This window comes from Boleophthalmus pectinirostris, unplaced genomic scaffold (genome assembly GCF_026225935.1).
Source record: "Boleophthalmus pectinirostris isolate CB_2022bp ecotype Guang Dong unplaced genomic scaffold, ASM2622593v1 HiC_scaffold_4, whole genome shotgun sequence".
Taxonomy (NCBI): Eukaryota; Metazoa; Chordata; class Actinopteri; order Gobiiformes; family Gobiidae; genus Boleophthalmus; species Boleophthalmus pectinirostris.
In genome coordinates this window covers 16,732,560-16,750,403 of record NW_026571353.1, presented here as the reverse complement: position 1 = coordinate 16,750,403, position 17,844 = coordinate 16,732,560, and the positions used below count along the sequence as shown (strand labels likewise).

General features: G+C 39.0%; 2 protein-coding genes across 4 annotated transcripts in view; one reads left to right on the top strand and one right to left on the bottom strand.

Annotated features, from left to right (window-relative positions):
• LOC110169789 (tetratricopeptide repeat protein 28) overlaps window positions 1-14,576 on the bottom strand; it is a 127,258-nt gene extending 112,682 nt beyond the window's left edge. For both annotated transcript variants that reach the window (XM_055161652.1, XM_055161653.1), the window contains exons 1-2: window positions 14,063-14,576; window positions 12,807-13,085 (exon numbers count right to left, since the gene is read on the bottom strand). In XM_055161652.1, coding sequence (XP_055017627.1) covers window positions 12,807-13,085; window positions 14,063-14,092 — 309 coding nt within the window. In that variant the 5' untranslated portion in view covers window positions 14,093-14,576. The remainder of the gene's footprint in view (window positions 1-12,806; window positions 13,086-14,062) is intronic.
• On the top strand, window positions 13,888-17,542 carry LOC110169946 (L-serine dehydratase/L-threonine deaminase). Of its 2 annotated transcripts, XM_055161655.1 has the most exons (9): window positions 13,888-14,009; window positions 14,328-14,398; window positions 15,719-15,875; window positions 15,968-16,007; window positions 16,082-16,221; window positions 16,310-16,401; window positions 16,585-16,812; window positions 16,878-17,002; window positions 17,079-17,542. In XM_055161655.1, exons 2-9 carry the CDS (start codon window positions 14,352-14,354, stop codon window positions 17,270-17,272), a joined length of 1,023 nt encoding a protein of 340 aa, XP_055017630.1. In that variant the 5' UTR covers window positions 13,888-14,009; window positions 14,328-14,351; the 3' UTR covers window positions 17,273-17,542. The 2 variants fall into 2 exon arrangements, with proteins under 2 accessions (XP_055017630.1, XP_055017631.1); XM_055161656.1 differs by lacking the exons at window positions 13,888-14,009; window positions 14,328-14,398 and adding an exon at window positions 15,581-15,635.
• Window positions 17,543-17,844: the final 302 nt, after the last annotated feature.

The following is a 17,844-nucleotide window of genomic DNA, read 5'->3' as shown; positions in this document are numbered from 1 at the left end:
CTGGCAGTTTAATTTGGACCGCACCATTTGGGAATACAGTCAACTGTCTCATTTTGAAGTTTTAGCCCCAACATTCAATTTACAAATCAGTCAGATCCTATTCCAAAATCACCCATAAGAAGAAGTAGCCATTAATGAATAGGACAGCAGATGCAGGGCTGTTTATGTTTAGTTTTAGTAAGCGCTTCATATTGGGCTTTTTTGAGGTGACGTTGATGCAGCGATAATTGCCAGATTTCCTTTGAAAGTGTGACAGATGGATCCATAAAGGCTCGCAGCGTGACTGAAGCTGGAGAGATGGAGGTATATGAATTGAAAGTCGTTTTCTTTTTATTAGCGGATATCTGTCCTTCTCTGTCAAAGCAAAGTGCTGTGTTGTTGTTTTTTGAAAGCCTGAACACACACATAAAGAGAATGAGGACTATCAGTGGGCACCTTGTATTCATGCGTTGCTTTAAGTGCGTTTGACCTAATGCATCTGATAAGAGCCATTCCTCCATTGTTAGGAACTTCATTATAACTGCAAACAATTAGCGAGACCAACCTATGTAATGGGCTCTCAGCTTCCAACAGCACAGTCAATGGCTTGGAAATAGAAACTCTGCCCTAATCACTAATGAGAAAATTGTGGAGGGCTAAATGAGGAGAAAGTCACCAGGGAGAGGGGATCACAGGTAAAAGTGGGTAGATAGCACCACAATAACCTGCTAAATAATAAAGCTACACACTGATAGGAATAATATTCATGCATGATCTATGTGACGGGTACTTTTATTAAACAAGGCTATCACCAGACTTATTAGTCTTAATCTGATCATGCTTGCCCCATGGATAACTGTTAGCGGTTTTGTAATTGACCCAAGCCTGGGGAACCAGCATTACACCTGCAATCTGTGCATTAATAAATTAAGTCTGTATCCATAGCAGGCACACGCTTCTGGCAGCAAAGATGAGGAGCCAAAAACACAAGTGGGAATGCTTCAAAGAGCCAACTCAGCACCTGCGCTATAGCAGCTACAAAAGCACTGGCTAATGTGTGCAATGTGTCCTGACAGGCTAAACTCTATTTCTCTTACTTCCATTCCAAAAGAAATCAATGCTGAGGAAACACTCACATTTCCAGAGCAGAGGTAATTTTTGCCCAGACGACTACACAGCAAAGAGGTGTTTTATGGTGGTAATGCCAGTGCACCACAGGCAATGATTGAAAATTTAATAAGAAATCCTGGGGAAAAGCCCTTTGCTCTTTTGGGCCTCATATACTATTCTCTTCATGGTATAGCTACAGGGTTTATAAAATCAGAGGGCTCAATACACCAGTAAATTAAACTCTCTGCATGAGAGGCGCGAGCTAAAAAAAAACAGCTTCTTTGAAATCAATGCAATCATTAAGCATTTTTATGAGCCCGATACTGTTATAAGGCTGGGAATTGCTACAAAAATATATGTTGGAGGCTAAGCCTGGCTCATTTGCAAAGCGCTTGGAGAGATGTGTTATTCGTATTGGTCTAACTCCTATACCTTCACATCCTGTTTCCCTAGCAATACCGCTGTGAATTATTGATGTTCCCACTATGTCCCCCGCCCTCCTCCCTCCTCGTTCAGTCCCCCAGACAAACCCACTGTAAGGATCTCCAAGCTTGGCTGAGTCTCACAGGAACACTCACTGCACACAATCCCAGTGACAATATCCAATAAAAGCTGAACGGGGGAGGGGACGATGCACCCTGACATTTAAATCAATTGCTTACTTACAACATCTCTATGATTTTAAACCCATCTTTATTGCCTCTTCATGCAGCTTAAAACAATATATCTGTTTCTTAACAGATGAAGCTCCAATGTCTGAAAGTACCGGAGGCCTCAGCTGTGATGTTTCAGTCCTTATGGCAGAAGTGGTTGAGAGGACGTGCAGTGGCGATGCAACTCTAGGTGTTTGTAAAAGCTTATGACAGAGCTCTATGTGCAAACACAGTGTTTAACAGAAGAAATGGCACAGATGTGCCACAATTCCCAAGGTCTCTGAATGCGTGTTTTATCACTCAGAGGTTGTGTCAGGAGCCCTGTGGGCACAAATACCACCACAGTTACTTTTGCATGCTTTAGGAATAAAGTAACAGATTGCTATTGCAGGCACATTTGAGTTGTAAAAGTGCAGTGTTCAGTGCATTTATCTAGCCCCTGAATGTAAACAGTGCACGCTTTGTGTCAAGACCCACAATAAGACTTTGCCACATCCTAGTGAAGGCGTTTGCTAATGGTAATGACAGGTGATTTATGTTGACAACTCCTGTCCGGTTTCTGTTTGGGACCAATTCCCTGGTGGGCCCAGCTCTATAACCTCTTCAGCATCTAATCACTTAAACCTAATTGGTTAGGTAAATATCCTTCAATAAATATTGATCATGACAGACAAATGTAAAAAATCAAAAATGTAGCCCAATAAAGCTCACCCCATCAAAAAGACCATAAGAATCAATATTGGTGGCTTAAAAGCTAATGGTTTCAAACATGGTTATCTGATTGTAGAAAGGGAATACTTTATGCCTCACAGAAACATACTTAGTCACTAATTAAAAATCCATGCGAGGGAGTTGTGTGCAGTGACAGTGTGGAAACAGGAGGAACATGGAGGAGAGCTGAGATAAAAGAACACCAGTCAGGCTCCAAAATCACTGCAGCACATTAATTGTTCATGAGAAGGTGCTCACAGGCAAACAAAGCTTTGATGAATGGTCTCATTTGTGCAATAAGAAAAGCTCCGCCCAGATGGTCTGCTGCAGCTCCTCTACTGAGGTCTATGCAAATACAGACCTCCATTTACTGGGTTAACACAGATCTGCTCAGAGGTGACCCCTAGTGACCAGACTGCCACCGCCCTGTGATGAATAGCGCACCAAAGTGAATGGTGTCACTCACAACAGAGGGAGGAGACTCAGACCATTATTATAATAGATGAAGATCTCAAACTACACAACTACTGCAATTTATCTTCTTTCAGTCAGGCATGTTACAATGTCTCTGTAACAACTCCTGACCACTAACTCTAACAATAACATAGTATTTAGCCCTTTACCAAAGAAGTTCATGTGATCATGGCTATACTAGTATTATTTAATGTATCTGAGTATCCAATTATAAGAAACAAGGAATGACAGACTTTAAAACAATACCGTAAAATAGCAAATTAAATAATGTTTTGTTGTTTGTTTGTTTTTTTCATTTAAACTTGAGGCAATGTGCCACCAATATAATCAGTGTAATCTCTGTACCAGTTCCAAGTCCCAATTTTGTAAGAGTATGACAATTTTCTGTGGTAACTAAGGGAAAAGTGGGCAGCGAAAATGCACCATCTCAGTAGAGCATGTAAATTGCCTAAATTGGAGCGGGATGCACCGAGGTTTGTGCACTGCAGACATACAAACATGCAGTGGCTAATGTATAATTGTGTGTGTAATTTAAGAAGTACTCCCAGTGACCAGAATAAAATGCCACAGATGCCAAGGAATGATACCAATTAGAGTAACCTGTTATATTCTCATTGCTGTCAAAACACCCCCATGCAAAATATAATAAAAGAGGCTATATTATTGCTTGTGCGGCTCTGAGGTATTCTATCGGATCAAGTAATTGTGTGCTTCATAACAGTGGAGCATATCGAATGCATCTAATCAAGTTCGATCATCTATAAAATGTTTAGCTCCATCATACAGCAGATAGTTTATGCAACTGCAGATTCACTCAATAAATAGCCTTTGTGAATTTTTGAATATTGTTTCATCTGCACATTATGAGATGACCTTTACTGAGCATGTACAACTCTTTGACTTTTTCAGGTGGTGTTCAGTCTTTCTTTTTCCAAGGCTCTGCTTCCCTTGAGGCTTTGTGGATATGAGACAGGTGTTAAAAGCCACATACACAACGTTTCTCTCTCTCCTCTCAATGATGCCCTTATCACCAACCCTGACCTCTCACCTCTGCTCCAGAGTGAGAATCTTTATTAGTCTGCCATATCCAATAAAACCACTTTATATAGAAAACCGAAAGACTGTCGCCAAATGATGGATCAAAACACTGCTCAAGAAAGGTGTATTAGGCTGTGTGCAGTAACTTAATGGTCTATCATTGTGTCAAATGGGGTAAAGTATAACTACAGAGAAGGAACAAAAGGCAGCCAGCACTGGTGCAGACAAAACAAGAAATAAATTAAGATCCATATCGCACTCTTGATATACAATTATTAATTAAATAGCTAATACAACGAAGTCCAAAATTTGAATAGCATTAACAAGTGCAATTAAAATATCTAATTAACCAATTCATTGACCTGATGTTAACCAGAAAATGACTACCAAATTTATTTATTTTCTCTAGGGCTGTCACAATAACAAATTTTGAAGTATGATATATTGCTGAACTAAATATAGACGATAAACTATACTATTTAAACCAAACCATAAACCAGAATTATCCCCCAAAAATTATTCTAAACACACAATAGTGTTAAAAAATGTGAGCTGCAATAAATTCAGAATACAGCACGTAAGTTTTTAATTTGCAATGAGTGATATAATTTCATAATTCAACCTTCTACAGAAAAATTTCCAAAATCTTCCCAATCGTGCAAAGAAAAATCATCACAATAGATACTGAGCGAACAAATATTGACTGAAAATTATTGTTACATCTCTCGATGAACGATAAGTCAATATAGTAATTATTGTGACAAGTTTAGTTTTCGCAGAATGCAACCATGTATTGCTTTGGGAGTAATGTCGCAGCTGGACAAACCATGGATAAAAACATAAGAAAGAACATAAGCATCTCAGCAGAAACTGTAAAAGGTCAAACAAGCCTGTGTAAAGAATAACCTCACACAGGTGTTGCAGGCTACATACACAAAACAAGAGCAGTGATTTTGAGCCATAATGGTTCACATATTGACCATTACACAGCAGTGGAAATGAGGTAAGCAGCTGCAGTGCACTCAAACTGGTGCTATGGATTTTAGCCAATAACAGAGTATGATCTATGAGACTATAAACAATTGTCTCTATCTCGTAAGAAAGTATATCACTGACAACTGGTAAGGGTTCATATTTATCCATGACTAAGTTGCATTTGTGTCAGCATTTGCTTTGTACTACACTATACACGTTCGTAACATTTTCCAAACAATAAGAATCAGAAAAGAAGCCAAAATAAAACATGTTTTATTACAGAAAACACTGTAGGCAATTTGTGCTTCTTTAAATATTTATGATCAAAGATCTTAATGCCGTTGCTGCAAAAACAGAATGCTCCTATTATACTATATGTGTTTGGATTTAGGCCACAGAAGCTCTCACGAGTCACAGGGGATGGCACAGCATTATATATTCATTATACTAAAACAAAAGACAACAAAACAGCTCATACAGTCAGACTGACTTCAAAACATACGATGCACCACTGACCAGGAGGGTTTTAATAAATATGTCAAAGCAAAAGATTGCAATTCCCTCTTTAATTATGTATGGATATGATGAATAAAACAATTCCATTCCTGGATATGAGAAAAAACTGCTGTTCATGATTTAATGCAAACCTTTGTAAAATACATAACCATATACAAGACTGAGGACAAATTTGGACTGAAAGATAAACAACATTTAGTATATATACAGTAAACAGGTCCTGTTTTGATATGAGTGATGCTTTGGGAAAGTATAAAGCTCTAGGGTGCCAGCAAACCTGCTGCATGAAGAACAAAGACAAAACTGAGAGGTGATGGCATTATAAATAAACAGGGCAATACTGTGTGTAATCTATTCAATGTATTAGACAATTATGTGATTGTAATTAGAAACTTATTCTCAGTACATACATAATTCATAACAGTATACACAAAGCAGTTTGTTAACAAAACTGGCCAAGCTTGGGCACACAACACAGCTTGCCAAGACTATACAGATAACTGATGATAGTTAAGCATCCAAAACAACATATTTTTCATGTGTTCAAACTGCATGGGCTGCCAATGCTACTCCTAGTTTAATGATTGGGGAAGAAACAAACTCCAGAAAAGACCTGTACTTTAAAAGCTGAGTTCATCAATAGCTCGATATCACCCTAACCAGCATACATGTTTTTTGAGCCAAGTAGGCTTTGAGAGGCTGTAAGAAGAAAGTATAATAATCAGCTATTGTTTCTCCTCAGCCTGTTTCCTCCCATCAGCTTTCAGAAACTTGCATCATTTACAGTTCAGCTCCTTGCACTAATTAGACAGCATCAGCAAAGGGTAAATTAGAATAAGTGAAATGATGCAAACACATTATTCAATATGGTGGTGCATAATATTCAAAGCTTAATGAAAAGAATATTTCATGAACTACAAACAATTATCCATGAAAGATAAGCCCAAAAGTTGAGAAAAGGATGCAACTGTATATTAAAATGTGTTTAATCTGATTCTGAATCTGAACAGTAGTGCCAGTCTTGCATTTTTGTATGATTACAACATTAGCAACAACAAAGAAAAGTTTGAAAGCATAAACACATGCACTATAAATAGATTCAGCCAAAACATATTGAAACCAATGCATTTTAAAATACAAATCTAGTATTTAATAGGGACATATCAATGCAGTTTTTTCATTCATCAAGTATTTGTCGATACCCAATATCAACTGATAGCAGTGCAGAGGGTGAAAACCTTATTTATTTCCTTTAGTATAAAATAAAATACAACAAAACTGATTCAAATGTGTTATGTAGCTGTTATTTACCCCTCATGTAACTACTTTGTATAAATACTAATTCAAACATTATGACACTTATACCAGTAAATTGTCTTATTACACTATTTATATGAACAATAAGGATATCGACTGAACCGATATTTGGAAGCAGATATTCAATTAGATAATTTTTCAGTGTCTGTAACGATATTCAGTACCAGTGTCAGATCGGTGCATCCCTAATATTTAGTAGTATAGTTTTTGACTGGTAGAGCAAAGCCAAAGTTTATTTTTGATCATCTCTGTCAATTTCTTGTTTGAGGCCTGCTCAGCTCAAGTTGTGTTTGTGAATATGAGTGTTCGATTTAACACGCACGAGAGGAGCAGCTCAGCCTCCAGTCAAGTACCAGTGATATCCATAAGCAGGGATGGCATTTGTCAGCTACACGTCCATAAATAAACCACCTGCGCTGTGCACTCAGGTTTTTTCAGCTAATACATCTCCCTAGGCATTCTCATTTCACTGCCACTGCTGCTGTTGCCAGTGTTTCTCTCTGTAAAACTCATTATGGGGAGAAAGAATTCAGGAGAAGTATCCAGGTAAGACACAACAACATCGACATTCAAACAGCTAATTGTAATAACCTGACACAAGTGAGTAATTTAGCTCCCCAAAAACAAGCCCTGAGATCTGGAAGGAGCACTTCACAAGAATGAATTAGGCTGGAGGCCATTACACTCCAACACATTTACTCTGAAAAAACATGATCCATCTTTCTTTGAGCTAGAGCAGAATATTAAGTGGGACTTCCTGCTATCGAGAGACAAAATCCAAGATTATTACAGCCATAATATTGTAAATTTTTGGCTCATTCCACTGTGATAGCCAAACATTCATTATTTATTAGGAATAATCTATCATTAATCATAAATGACATGTCAGTTAAAGCTGTAATTATGAGGAAACTACACTGTGAAGCTCTCCACACACATAAAAGTAGGTCAGACTTAAACTAAATCTTGATTACATTCTGGTTCCCAGTGAGCAACAGTGTAGAAAAATCAGCTGATTGCTAATGAATCTGACACAAACACACTTATGTAAACTATTATTGGAGAAATGTTTTCATGTAATTGACCTTGACATTTACATTAACCTTTGTAAAAATGCACAACATTTGAACATGCAAACATTACAGTTAGAATTGATTATTGATGTTGCTTAGCTTTATAGACATGTTCCTTTTTTATTTTAAATACACTTTATTAGCAATACACATATTAAGCAATAACTATGCTATAGTAAAGATCAAATCGCTCACTATTATTAGACACTACAGGACTACCCAGAGACATTAGTGGCCTATTTACGAACTTATTTCTGGGAAGAACCAGGGCATATGACTCATATGAAGAAACAGGTTACATCATAAATAGTTGAAGTGAAATGGCTTCCAGCAGGGAGGTGTAGGGCTCACCTCGCACCTCTGTCAAAAGAGCAGTCACTGGTTTGGTTGAGCACACTGGAGTTACTGAGCAGTAAATGCACCTTTCTGGACATGGCTGGGGAGGCTGACCACAGTGAAAAATGAGAGTGTGCTTTTCACCTGAAGTTCAGGGGTGAAGATGAAAGGACAGGACAGAAGATAAGAGCTAAATAAACCCACAGTGCTACTATTCATCTTGCCATGTTTATGCAGCGTATACTAATGGGCTTCTGCAGCCTGCTCTCTGCTCTACCCTGTTTCCCCACTGGGACGGCTCTCCCTCTCAGAGCCAGGCTGTGCTAATTCTGGAGACATCCAGGTCTTAGGCCCTGAGCTGTGCTCAGTCCCATGTGGGAGGAGCCTGCAGTGTATAAAGCTGACAGGGAGAAGAGTCCAAAAGAAAGAAGTCATGTAGAACCAGCAGCGTTTGTGCTGGGAGCAGGGAGCAATTGTTTCCCTCATTTGGACAAGCTTGCAAAGCTGATCCACTATCAGCTGCAGACGCTTATACCACAGGCATGCCAATGAGTGGAGCTTTCTCTGAGCCTTTTGACATTTCTCCCGATGTAATAGCAAGCAAAAAGCTATTAAGCCGGTAATCAATGATGTATCCAGAGGGAAAACCTATTCTAAGAGCACAGCATTCTTTACCATGATTGAAAGTTTCTTGTTGTGATGTTTACCTAGGCTTTGACAAGCTTTATTTCTGCAGGGACAGAGAACGGCTGCATTTAATTTCTGAATTACTTATCTGCAAAGTGGCATAACAAGTGTTGGGATTTTTACCGAACAATGCTTGGACCCAATTTGGCAAACAGAGCTTGATTTTCCCTTTTTACTTTCATGTGTAATTTGGAGACTATCAGCATGATGATCACTGCGTTCGCTGTATGTAGACAAATTAAAACCTGGGTGACATCAGCTGCAGTCTGACTCATCCTGTCTCCAGATAGTGAGACAAACCTCCGTCAGTGACCAGGGGGTCATGCACATTACATCACCATGCAGGAACAAAAGCATTTACGGCCACTGCAGAATGATGGATTGGTTTTGTTCATTTCTATGTTTACGTCCGTTTTGTGGAAACCGATTAAATTTTACCAGAGACTGTAATTTGGTGGGGCGCCTGGGTGGCAGAGAGGGAAAACCACTTGGCCACCATCACAGCAACCTGGGTGAGCTTTTGGAATCGGTCATGTTAAATTATAAGGAATTAAAGGTAGAGGAAGGAACATAGAGTTTAGTTGGTGCCTGACATCATCTCAGTATTTCACTAAGCAATACAGCAGGCACAGGGCCACACTCTGGTTTCAGACAGTAACATGTCATGTTAGTTATTTTCGACAGTTTTGTTTGAATTGCTGTGTTTTGCATTTTTCAAGCTTCATCTGAACATCATGCATCCTAACTGAGGTTAGTCACTGTCTCTTCAACATGGTCTGTATGTATGTGCTTAATGAAAAGAACCAGAACATCACAGCTTCTGCTCTCTCCACAAATTTTCCAGACAAATAATGTCACGTCTGTGCCCACTAGCGCCAACCCTCTGTCCGTCCCGCGCTCTGCGGCCTATAATTACATGGCGTTCATTTGATTTGTTCATTAGTTTAAGCCTCAGCTGGGTCGCAGCACATCGGAACCCTCTTATTAGTGGTTCATGACTCTGTTCTCTCCATGGTGAGCTCTGCAGTGACGGAAAACAACTGTGGAGGGCAACCAGAGGGAAACTGGTGAAAAGACCTTATTTTAACCCAAAGCGCACGTCACACAAACTAACAAATGCTCCTCTGTTAATGTGCAAACACAACTGTTTATCTAGTGTACCAAAGGACAGATCACTGTTTTGCATTGTGACTCATTTTGTGGATACAAGTAGCCTGTAGACAACAAAAACAAAGGCATGTCAAAATAAACAATGCCACAGTAGACACACATTATATCTACATTACGTTCATCATTACATCCATGTATAATGAATGGTGCATAAGAGTGATTAAAGGGTGCATGTTTCCTATTTAAAGCACATCATTTGTACTTTCTGTTAAACTAGACCAAACCCCAATGTTATATACAACCTGGAAATAGCTAGCACCATCAGTAAAGAAAATAGAAAGAAAAAAAAACATATGCTACACATGACTGTCTGTATGCAGACCTTATGCAGACCTTATAGACAATTAGAGGATCCACTGTCACTGTAATGAACATCCCTTTGCAGAGCTCCACACACACTGACCTTTCCACAGCAAACATTCATTCTCGCAGTTAAACCAAGGCCATCACAGAGGGACATAAATGCCTCGTTTTGTGCCACTAAAATGAAAATAACATGAATGTACATACTCTGAGGAAATTACTTAAGGTACAATCAGTTTTTAGAGTAGATGCAGCATCATGTAGAAGGGTAGTGGAGGAGCGAGAATCCCCTAAATAGAACCCATCATTACATATAATCAGAGAATATGCAAATGATAGAAGCTCGTCCCTGTGGTAAAGCAGAGCCACTTGTCTTTCGGTTCCTTGAGTGCTCCCCTGACAGCACTCACGCAAGAGGCTGGGGCTGATAGCAGGAAAAGCTGTTTGTTTAACATGCCACTATAGCACACAACTATACAGAGAGGGACAGATGGAGCGCAGATAGGCACACGAGCCATAGGTGGATGTGGTGCTCACTGCCTTGAACTGTGATAAAACTGCAGATATCTTGAATTAAAATATATTCAGGCAGATTTGTAAAGTAAAGCTCCTTTTGCTGCAACATTTATTACGGGGAAACTCAATATATCATATTTTGGCTCTATCCGTTTTGACTTTTGTATCATATATTGAAACCAAACTGATACACAGCATGTTCCCCACTACATGGCTCCTAAATGACACCCTATTTTGTCCTTGTTTAAGCTTTTTATATTCAATCACAGGTGAGGTACAAAGAGCCTAAAGCTGTCCAGGGTTATTATACTGCAGGATTCTTTTCTTTTTACAGAATGTGTTTTTGGCACATGCAGCGAGCAAAGCTGACAGATGAGACAAGGGGCTCCTGTACGGTGTGGCTGCTGGACTTTAGAGGGTGGGCTGCTCGCTGGTGCTTGGGGCAGCAAAACCATGGCTGTCACCATCTGACAGGCCAATCCAGAAGTGTGGTCAGAGGACATATGATTGATGATATTATGGACTCGCACAGGATCTAAATGCCAGCACACTTCTCTGATTTAATCCCTGTTCCCTTCATCCAACATCCAGTCACAGCAAATGGGCTTCTAGCTTCCCTCAAGCCAGTGATATAAGTTATTAATCGATTCTCCCAAGCAGTCTGAATGCAATGACACAATAATTCATAGCATTCTTCACACTACAGGCTTATATAAAGCAATAATTATCTTGCATGAGGCCTTAGTTGAAATCTCTTTCTTATTGATTAATCAAGTTTGGCAAGTGAAGGTTCTGTGGTCTTCAATGATATAGTACATATATGAAAAAAATGTGTATTACCCTGTATTAACAGCCATAAAATATCAAACAATGTACAGTTATCCCTGAAACCAGGAAATTACTTCAGTGGACATTTTTTAGTGCTAGTCCTTGTTCAATAATCTCTTTGACAAAACTGACCCCTAGTGGCAACTGAAAATAATCAACATCAAATAGGACAAGTTGATAGAATAGAGGGTTGACTAAAGTGACTAATATTGTATAACTAGAATGTTTGACAAATTCCCATTTGGCACATTTTGGTTGTTTTAAATACACATAAATACATACAATGGGTAACAATATCCTTCACACATTTTCATACACAATGATGTTCTATGTACTATTTATAATAAATTTTGTTAATGTATGCACAAATATTTACATACATTCATATATCTATGCTAAACAAGAGTTAGGTAAAGGGAACACACCATCAGTCTCACTCTACCACATTATCATCACTCTTTCTCTGAGACAAAAGTATCTCTCCATACTAAATCATAAAATCAATATATTTCTATCACAAGAGAAATTGGTCCTCTACTGATCTATGAGGCTGAGTAATGTGAAATTTATTACAGGTTAGTCCACACAGTCCCAGCAAGATCAAAGACAAGACCCCAGAAACAGGTATTGATCATTGACCACAAAAACAGCAACGGTGACGTTAAAATCACACAATTGCACAATATTATATAATTAAACTTTAATGCTAAATAATGCCAAATCAGCAGTACATTGTTTGGTATGTTTTGGGCTGCAACAATTAATAATTATGGCTAGTCGACTACTGAAATAATCACAGCTGTATTTTGATCATTATAATTGTTAACTGGATTATAAAGACTCATAATAAAAACCAGTGTTTTATCACGAAGTCAGCAGCATTATAAAATCAAAATGTAAAAAAATTAACTTTTTTAGAATACATACACAGTACTGATAATCATTATCTATCAGTCAGCTTATGAAACCTTTTATTTGGTTAAAAAGGTATCTTAAGCATTTGATTAATCGATTAATCAAAAAACTTCTTTCTGGTTAACTGCTAAAATAATCATACACTTGCAGCCCTAATTATGCTTAGTTAATGTGAATTATTTAGTAGACTAATACTGTCACATACCTTTGGCCATTTAGGGTTGAGCTGCCCTGCCTTCAGAGCATCGTCCAGCGCTGCCTGGTGCTGGCCCAGTTTGAGTCTGGCGGCTGAGCGGTTGCTGTACAAGATGCAGTTCTGGGGGTCGGCTCTCAAAGCATCACTGTATAGATCCAGCGCCGTCTGGAAGTCCCCGCGCAGACAGGCCTCACTGCTCTGCTGGATCCTCTCCATAAACTCACTTTTACTCAGACCACATCTGATCGCTTCATCTCGAGGCACACACCCAGCTGGCATTCCTGTTGTCTGATGAAAAAGTTAAAAAATTAAAAAAGAAAAGAAGTCAATAATTGGTTTAGGCGTTTAATTGACTGTTGGTGACATCAAATATTATGAATTTATTTCAAACTAATCTAGTTCAACACAGTACTGACACAATAGTGATTTTTTATTTTATTTTTTTTGTAAATAGTATAATGTAGGCCTGTGTGAGTGGTAGTATCATTAATTATTGGATGAATATCACTGAATTTTCAAATCCATAAAACTGTGTGACTTTTGGAGAGTTTCCAGGTCACCTCTTTCTCACCACACCTACTTTCTGGGATCGGGCAGGATCTGTAATTACTTCCAGAGGCACAAGGAGCACAGCAGCCATGAGGGTTTTGGGCATCAACCACAGTTTAGACCAAGACAATAAACAAGCACACAAACCAGATAACAATGAATAAGTAATGTTTTTATTATTACTACTATTAGGCCTATTATTATTATTTAGAAGGTCGTGTTTTAAAAATTGTTGCTACCTTTATGTTGTAGCTACTAAAAAAGCTGTAAAGTTTCAGATGTGATAAATGATAGACTAGCAAGCCTAGATATTAGCTTTTAACCCTGTAAATTCATATTTTCTTATTTTAGAATATCAACTAAAACATAGCCTAATTGCACTGCTTTGTGGACACAGAAGGTGAAGAAACATGAGCTTGAAATTTGGGTGGTGCACTTAAAGTCCATGGAACTAACTAATCTATTTGTCTTGTTCAGTGTCAATAACAGAAAGATACAGATCTCAACAACGTTATAGGATCTGAGTCCACTCTGTTAGCCTGTCATGTGCACATAGCTTATGACTGAGAAAAAGTTGTGCTTGCTACATGCAGCAAAAACTTTATTTCATTTCTCACAGTTGATATGCGGTGGTACTTTTTTGTTTAGCATTCCCAAGCGGAGGTAGGCTGCGTTTGAAAATGCTTGTCTTGATCTAGAGCGATTAGACTATTTACCTTTTCTTTGAGAGTCGGTTTCTTCTCCATCCTGGGAAACTGCTTTGCTTAGCTCCAATGGTTGTCGCTCTCATCCCAACCCACACCGATTGACTTATTATCGCCAGCTTAAGTTTCCGTATCTTTTCTTGGGGTCACTGTTCGGTCACGGCATCTACGATGCAGATGTTAATAACCTCGTAACACTGCCTGCAGACTGCCTAGAGGAAAGTTTTCTCAACAAAAGTGCGCCATGTTGTCAAATCTTTTCCTTTTTTTCATGTAGTTTTCCCCCTCTTTGCCGTGGCTGATGTTGGCCGGAGCGCTGTGGCAGAGACATGGAGGCTACAACTACAGGTATTTATTTTAACTTATTTTCTCTCCTGGATTAAAAAATATATATCCCAAAACCGCAAGTTTAATTTATACTAATCCTTCAACACATCTAAGAGATAAACGTAGTAACTTCCTTGGGTAAAACTTGGCATAGAACAATAGGCTATAAATAACAAAACGGGTTTTTCTCAAAGACAATGCAATGTGTGAATTAAAGCCACAGTGAGTAACTTTTAGCCAAAACAAACACGCACGCATACACACATATATAGAACATAAAGTGAGAGTGCATGTATATACATGCCTACAAGTCTTCTATGACGTCAGTACGGCCTGTATACAACCCTTAGCCTATAGATGGTGCTATGATTCTAATTATAGGAAATAGGTTTGGTTTTCACTTGTCAATTACTTGTCAAGCGTCTGAGATAGGCCTACTGAAATCATGATATTGATTATGGTGTTGGCTAAGTCAGTGAGCTATTTCATTTATTGTGGAAGAAATCCTATTGTCCTGTTCTGACAATAATTGTGGGCCTACATTAGGCATAAAGCCTGGGGCCGTAAGACTTGCACCTATAGTGTTGTCTTTATTTTAGTTTTATTTTAAGCCTTTTTTTATTCTTAGCCTAATAGATTTGATCCACATTTAAAGTGATGTGGGAGTTGTGCTGGAGGCACCGGATCATTCAGGTTTGAACCGTCCGTACGCAGTGTGACTTCTCGACTCCTTCTTTTGGTAGCGGTAGAAATAGTAGCGACTGTTTTGGTAACACCGGGAGTGTGTCCTCTTCCTTTAGCGGGAGCGATTATGGGACGTCGGGTCAAAAAGTGACAGGTGCCAATGTTCTACACCATATGGCAGTAAAATTAATGAACGGGCTTATTAAAATGAATAAAGCTATTATGAATTTTGGATAGTTCATATTATTATACACTGCAATTTATTAGACTATTAATAATAGTTCAAGGTAACATTAACGCACATAGGGTTGTTATTAAGCTCTGAAGAACCAGATGCAGTTTCTTGCAGGGCTGCTGTACACAACACAACAGCACAAATGATGACAGTTCACTCTGGGGCTGTGTCATCCTCGAAGTCACTGGGAGGGGCCACAGGGTTTATGCCTGTTGCTGATTGGTCTGCAAATGCATCATAGTACCAAGCCCACCAGACATGTGCATATAAATGCTATTTACATGGGAATGAGAAATAAAGCTGGACAACATCTACCTCAAACTGGAAGCTTAAGTCAGGGTAAATGTCCTTTTTGTGTGTTTCCATGTGAATTAAACAGGATGTTGCCAATATATATTAAAACTGTGTTCTTCATACTACAGTAACATGAAGACTCACACCCAACTCCACGTGTCCACTCCTGTCAGACAGAGCTTGGCACTTACCAAGGTGGCAGGGACATCTATTTACCTCAAACTGGACTCAGCTCAGCCCACAGGCTCATTCAAAATAAGGGGCATCGGTCATCTATGCAAGACAGTGAGTATTATTGTTTCACAACGTCGTTCACTTATTACAGTTAACCATCCATTTATTATTTTTATACCTGTTCATGTGTGTGATTATTGCAGTGGGCAGAAAAAGGATGTCAGCAGTTTGTGTGCTGCTCTGGTAAGTCCTTTCACATTCACATTCACTGTGTCCCAGTGCTACACTGTGCAGTATTTAATGTTTTTGTCCAATAGGAGGTAATGCTGGTATGGCAGCAGCTTATTCTGCACGTCAGCTCGGGATCCCTGCCACTATTGTAGTTCCCAGTGTCACCCCAAATGCGACAGTCGAGCGGCTAAAGGACGAAGGGGCCAATGTTATCATTCATGGAAAAGTGAGTTATTCAGTCTTCATTTTTCATTAAATCTCTCTCTTGTCCAAAGATACAAATATACAACATATACAACATACAAATTTTACAGGCTCTAAATGAAAGCATTGATTATGGGCAGCAGCTAGTCACCAATAACCCTGGATGGATTTTCATCTCTCCTTTTGATGATCCACTCATTTGGTAAGTGAACTGAATGCCTGTTTCTACTTTGCACTATTTGCTAAACATTTTTGAAAGTATAGCATTTTATTTCTTTGTTCATATTCATGTTTTCTGTTAGAGACTAAATATGACGGAAAATTCTATATTCCTATATTCTCACATTTAATATCCACAGTACATTACCATTGGCTCTGCTTACAGGGAAGGCCACACGTCTCTGGTTAAAGAACTGGAGCAGGACCTGAGAGAGAAGCCTGGGGCGGTGGTCCTGTCGGTGGGTGGGGGAGGCCTGCTGAACGGGGTGGTGGAGGGACTGCGGAGAGCCGGTTGGGACGATGTGCCTATCGTTGCCATGGAAACCATCGGAGCCCACAGCCTCAATGCAGCCATGAAGGCAGGAGAGCTTGTGACTTTACCTGAAATAACCAGGTATGTTAACACAACAAGATGATTTTTTTTTTATCTGAATTTATTAATCTCAAGTTTTTTTTCAGTGTGGCTACAACACTGGGCTTGACCAGAGTTTCCAAACAAACTATGAAATTAGTAAAGGAGCACACAGTGGTTTCACAAATAGTCACAGACCATGAGGCTGTCAAAGCTGTTGAGCGCTTTCTGGGTAAGTCCATTTTATGATTGTAAAGATGGCCACATCTACTGTAAATGTGAGAGTAACAGTATCTGTTTTCGTACAGATGATGAGAAGATCTTGGTAGAGCCAGCCTGCGGTGCTGCTCTGGCAGCTGTGTACAGTGACATAATTAAAAAGCTGCAGGATGAGGACAAGCTGGCAAAGCAGTTAGGTCCTGTGGTCATTGTGGTGTGTGGGGGCAACAACATCAGCATGGAGCAGCTCTGGGGGCTCAAAAAGCAGCTGGGCATGGTTTAGCACCTTAGACAGGCCCCACTGGTCTCACTGTGGTGCCTTTAGCCAATTGCCTATTTTTTGGTCACCTTAATCATTCCAGAGTTAAACTCTTCAGACAGAGTGTGTAGGTGATAAGCTGTGGAATATATTTATTCTAACTAAATATATTGGAAAAACCTGCACTGACACGTTTGCATCATGCAATAACATATATTGTTCTGTTGAACGTGTGTATATTAGTGTTTTTGTATTGTAGCTCACTGAATTAATAAAAAATAATGACATGTCAAAGGGTTTTATTTTCTCTCATTTCATATATATATATAATTTTATTTTATTTTTTTAATTTACATTTATAGGGATGTGTCTCATTTTCTTACAGTTCGTTTGCCCAGAGGTTTTTAAAATGTTGCTGGGTCTTCATGTTAGAATAATACAGCTTTAGGTGATGACTCCTGTACATCCACTTTTAGTGTTACTCAAGATTCCTGGAACTACACAATGAACAACACTGTAAATAACTTCACTTCATCAGTTCTGTCAAAAAATAAAGAGTTCACATGTCAAATTATGTGCTGCCCTACTTTTATAAC

Coding starts and splice junctions, on each gene's coding strand:
- LOC110169946 (XM_055161655.1), top strand. CDS start 14,352: ATGTTGGCCGGAGCGCTGTGGCAGAGACATGGAGGCTACAACTACAG. Junction 14,399..15,718: donor CATGGAGGCTACAACTACAG/GTATTTATTTTA, acceptor TTCATACTACAG/TAACATGAAGACTCACACCC. Junction 16,402..16,584: donor TTTGATGATCCACTCATTTG/GTAAGTGAACTG, acceptor CTCTGCTTACAG/GGAAGGCCACACGTCTCTGG.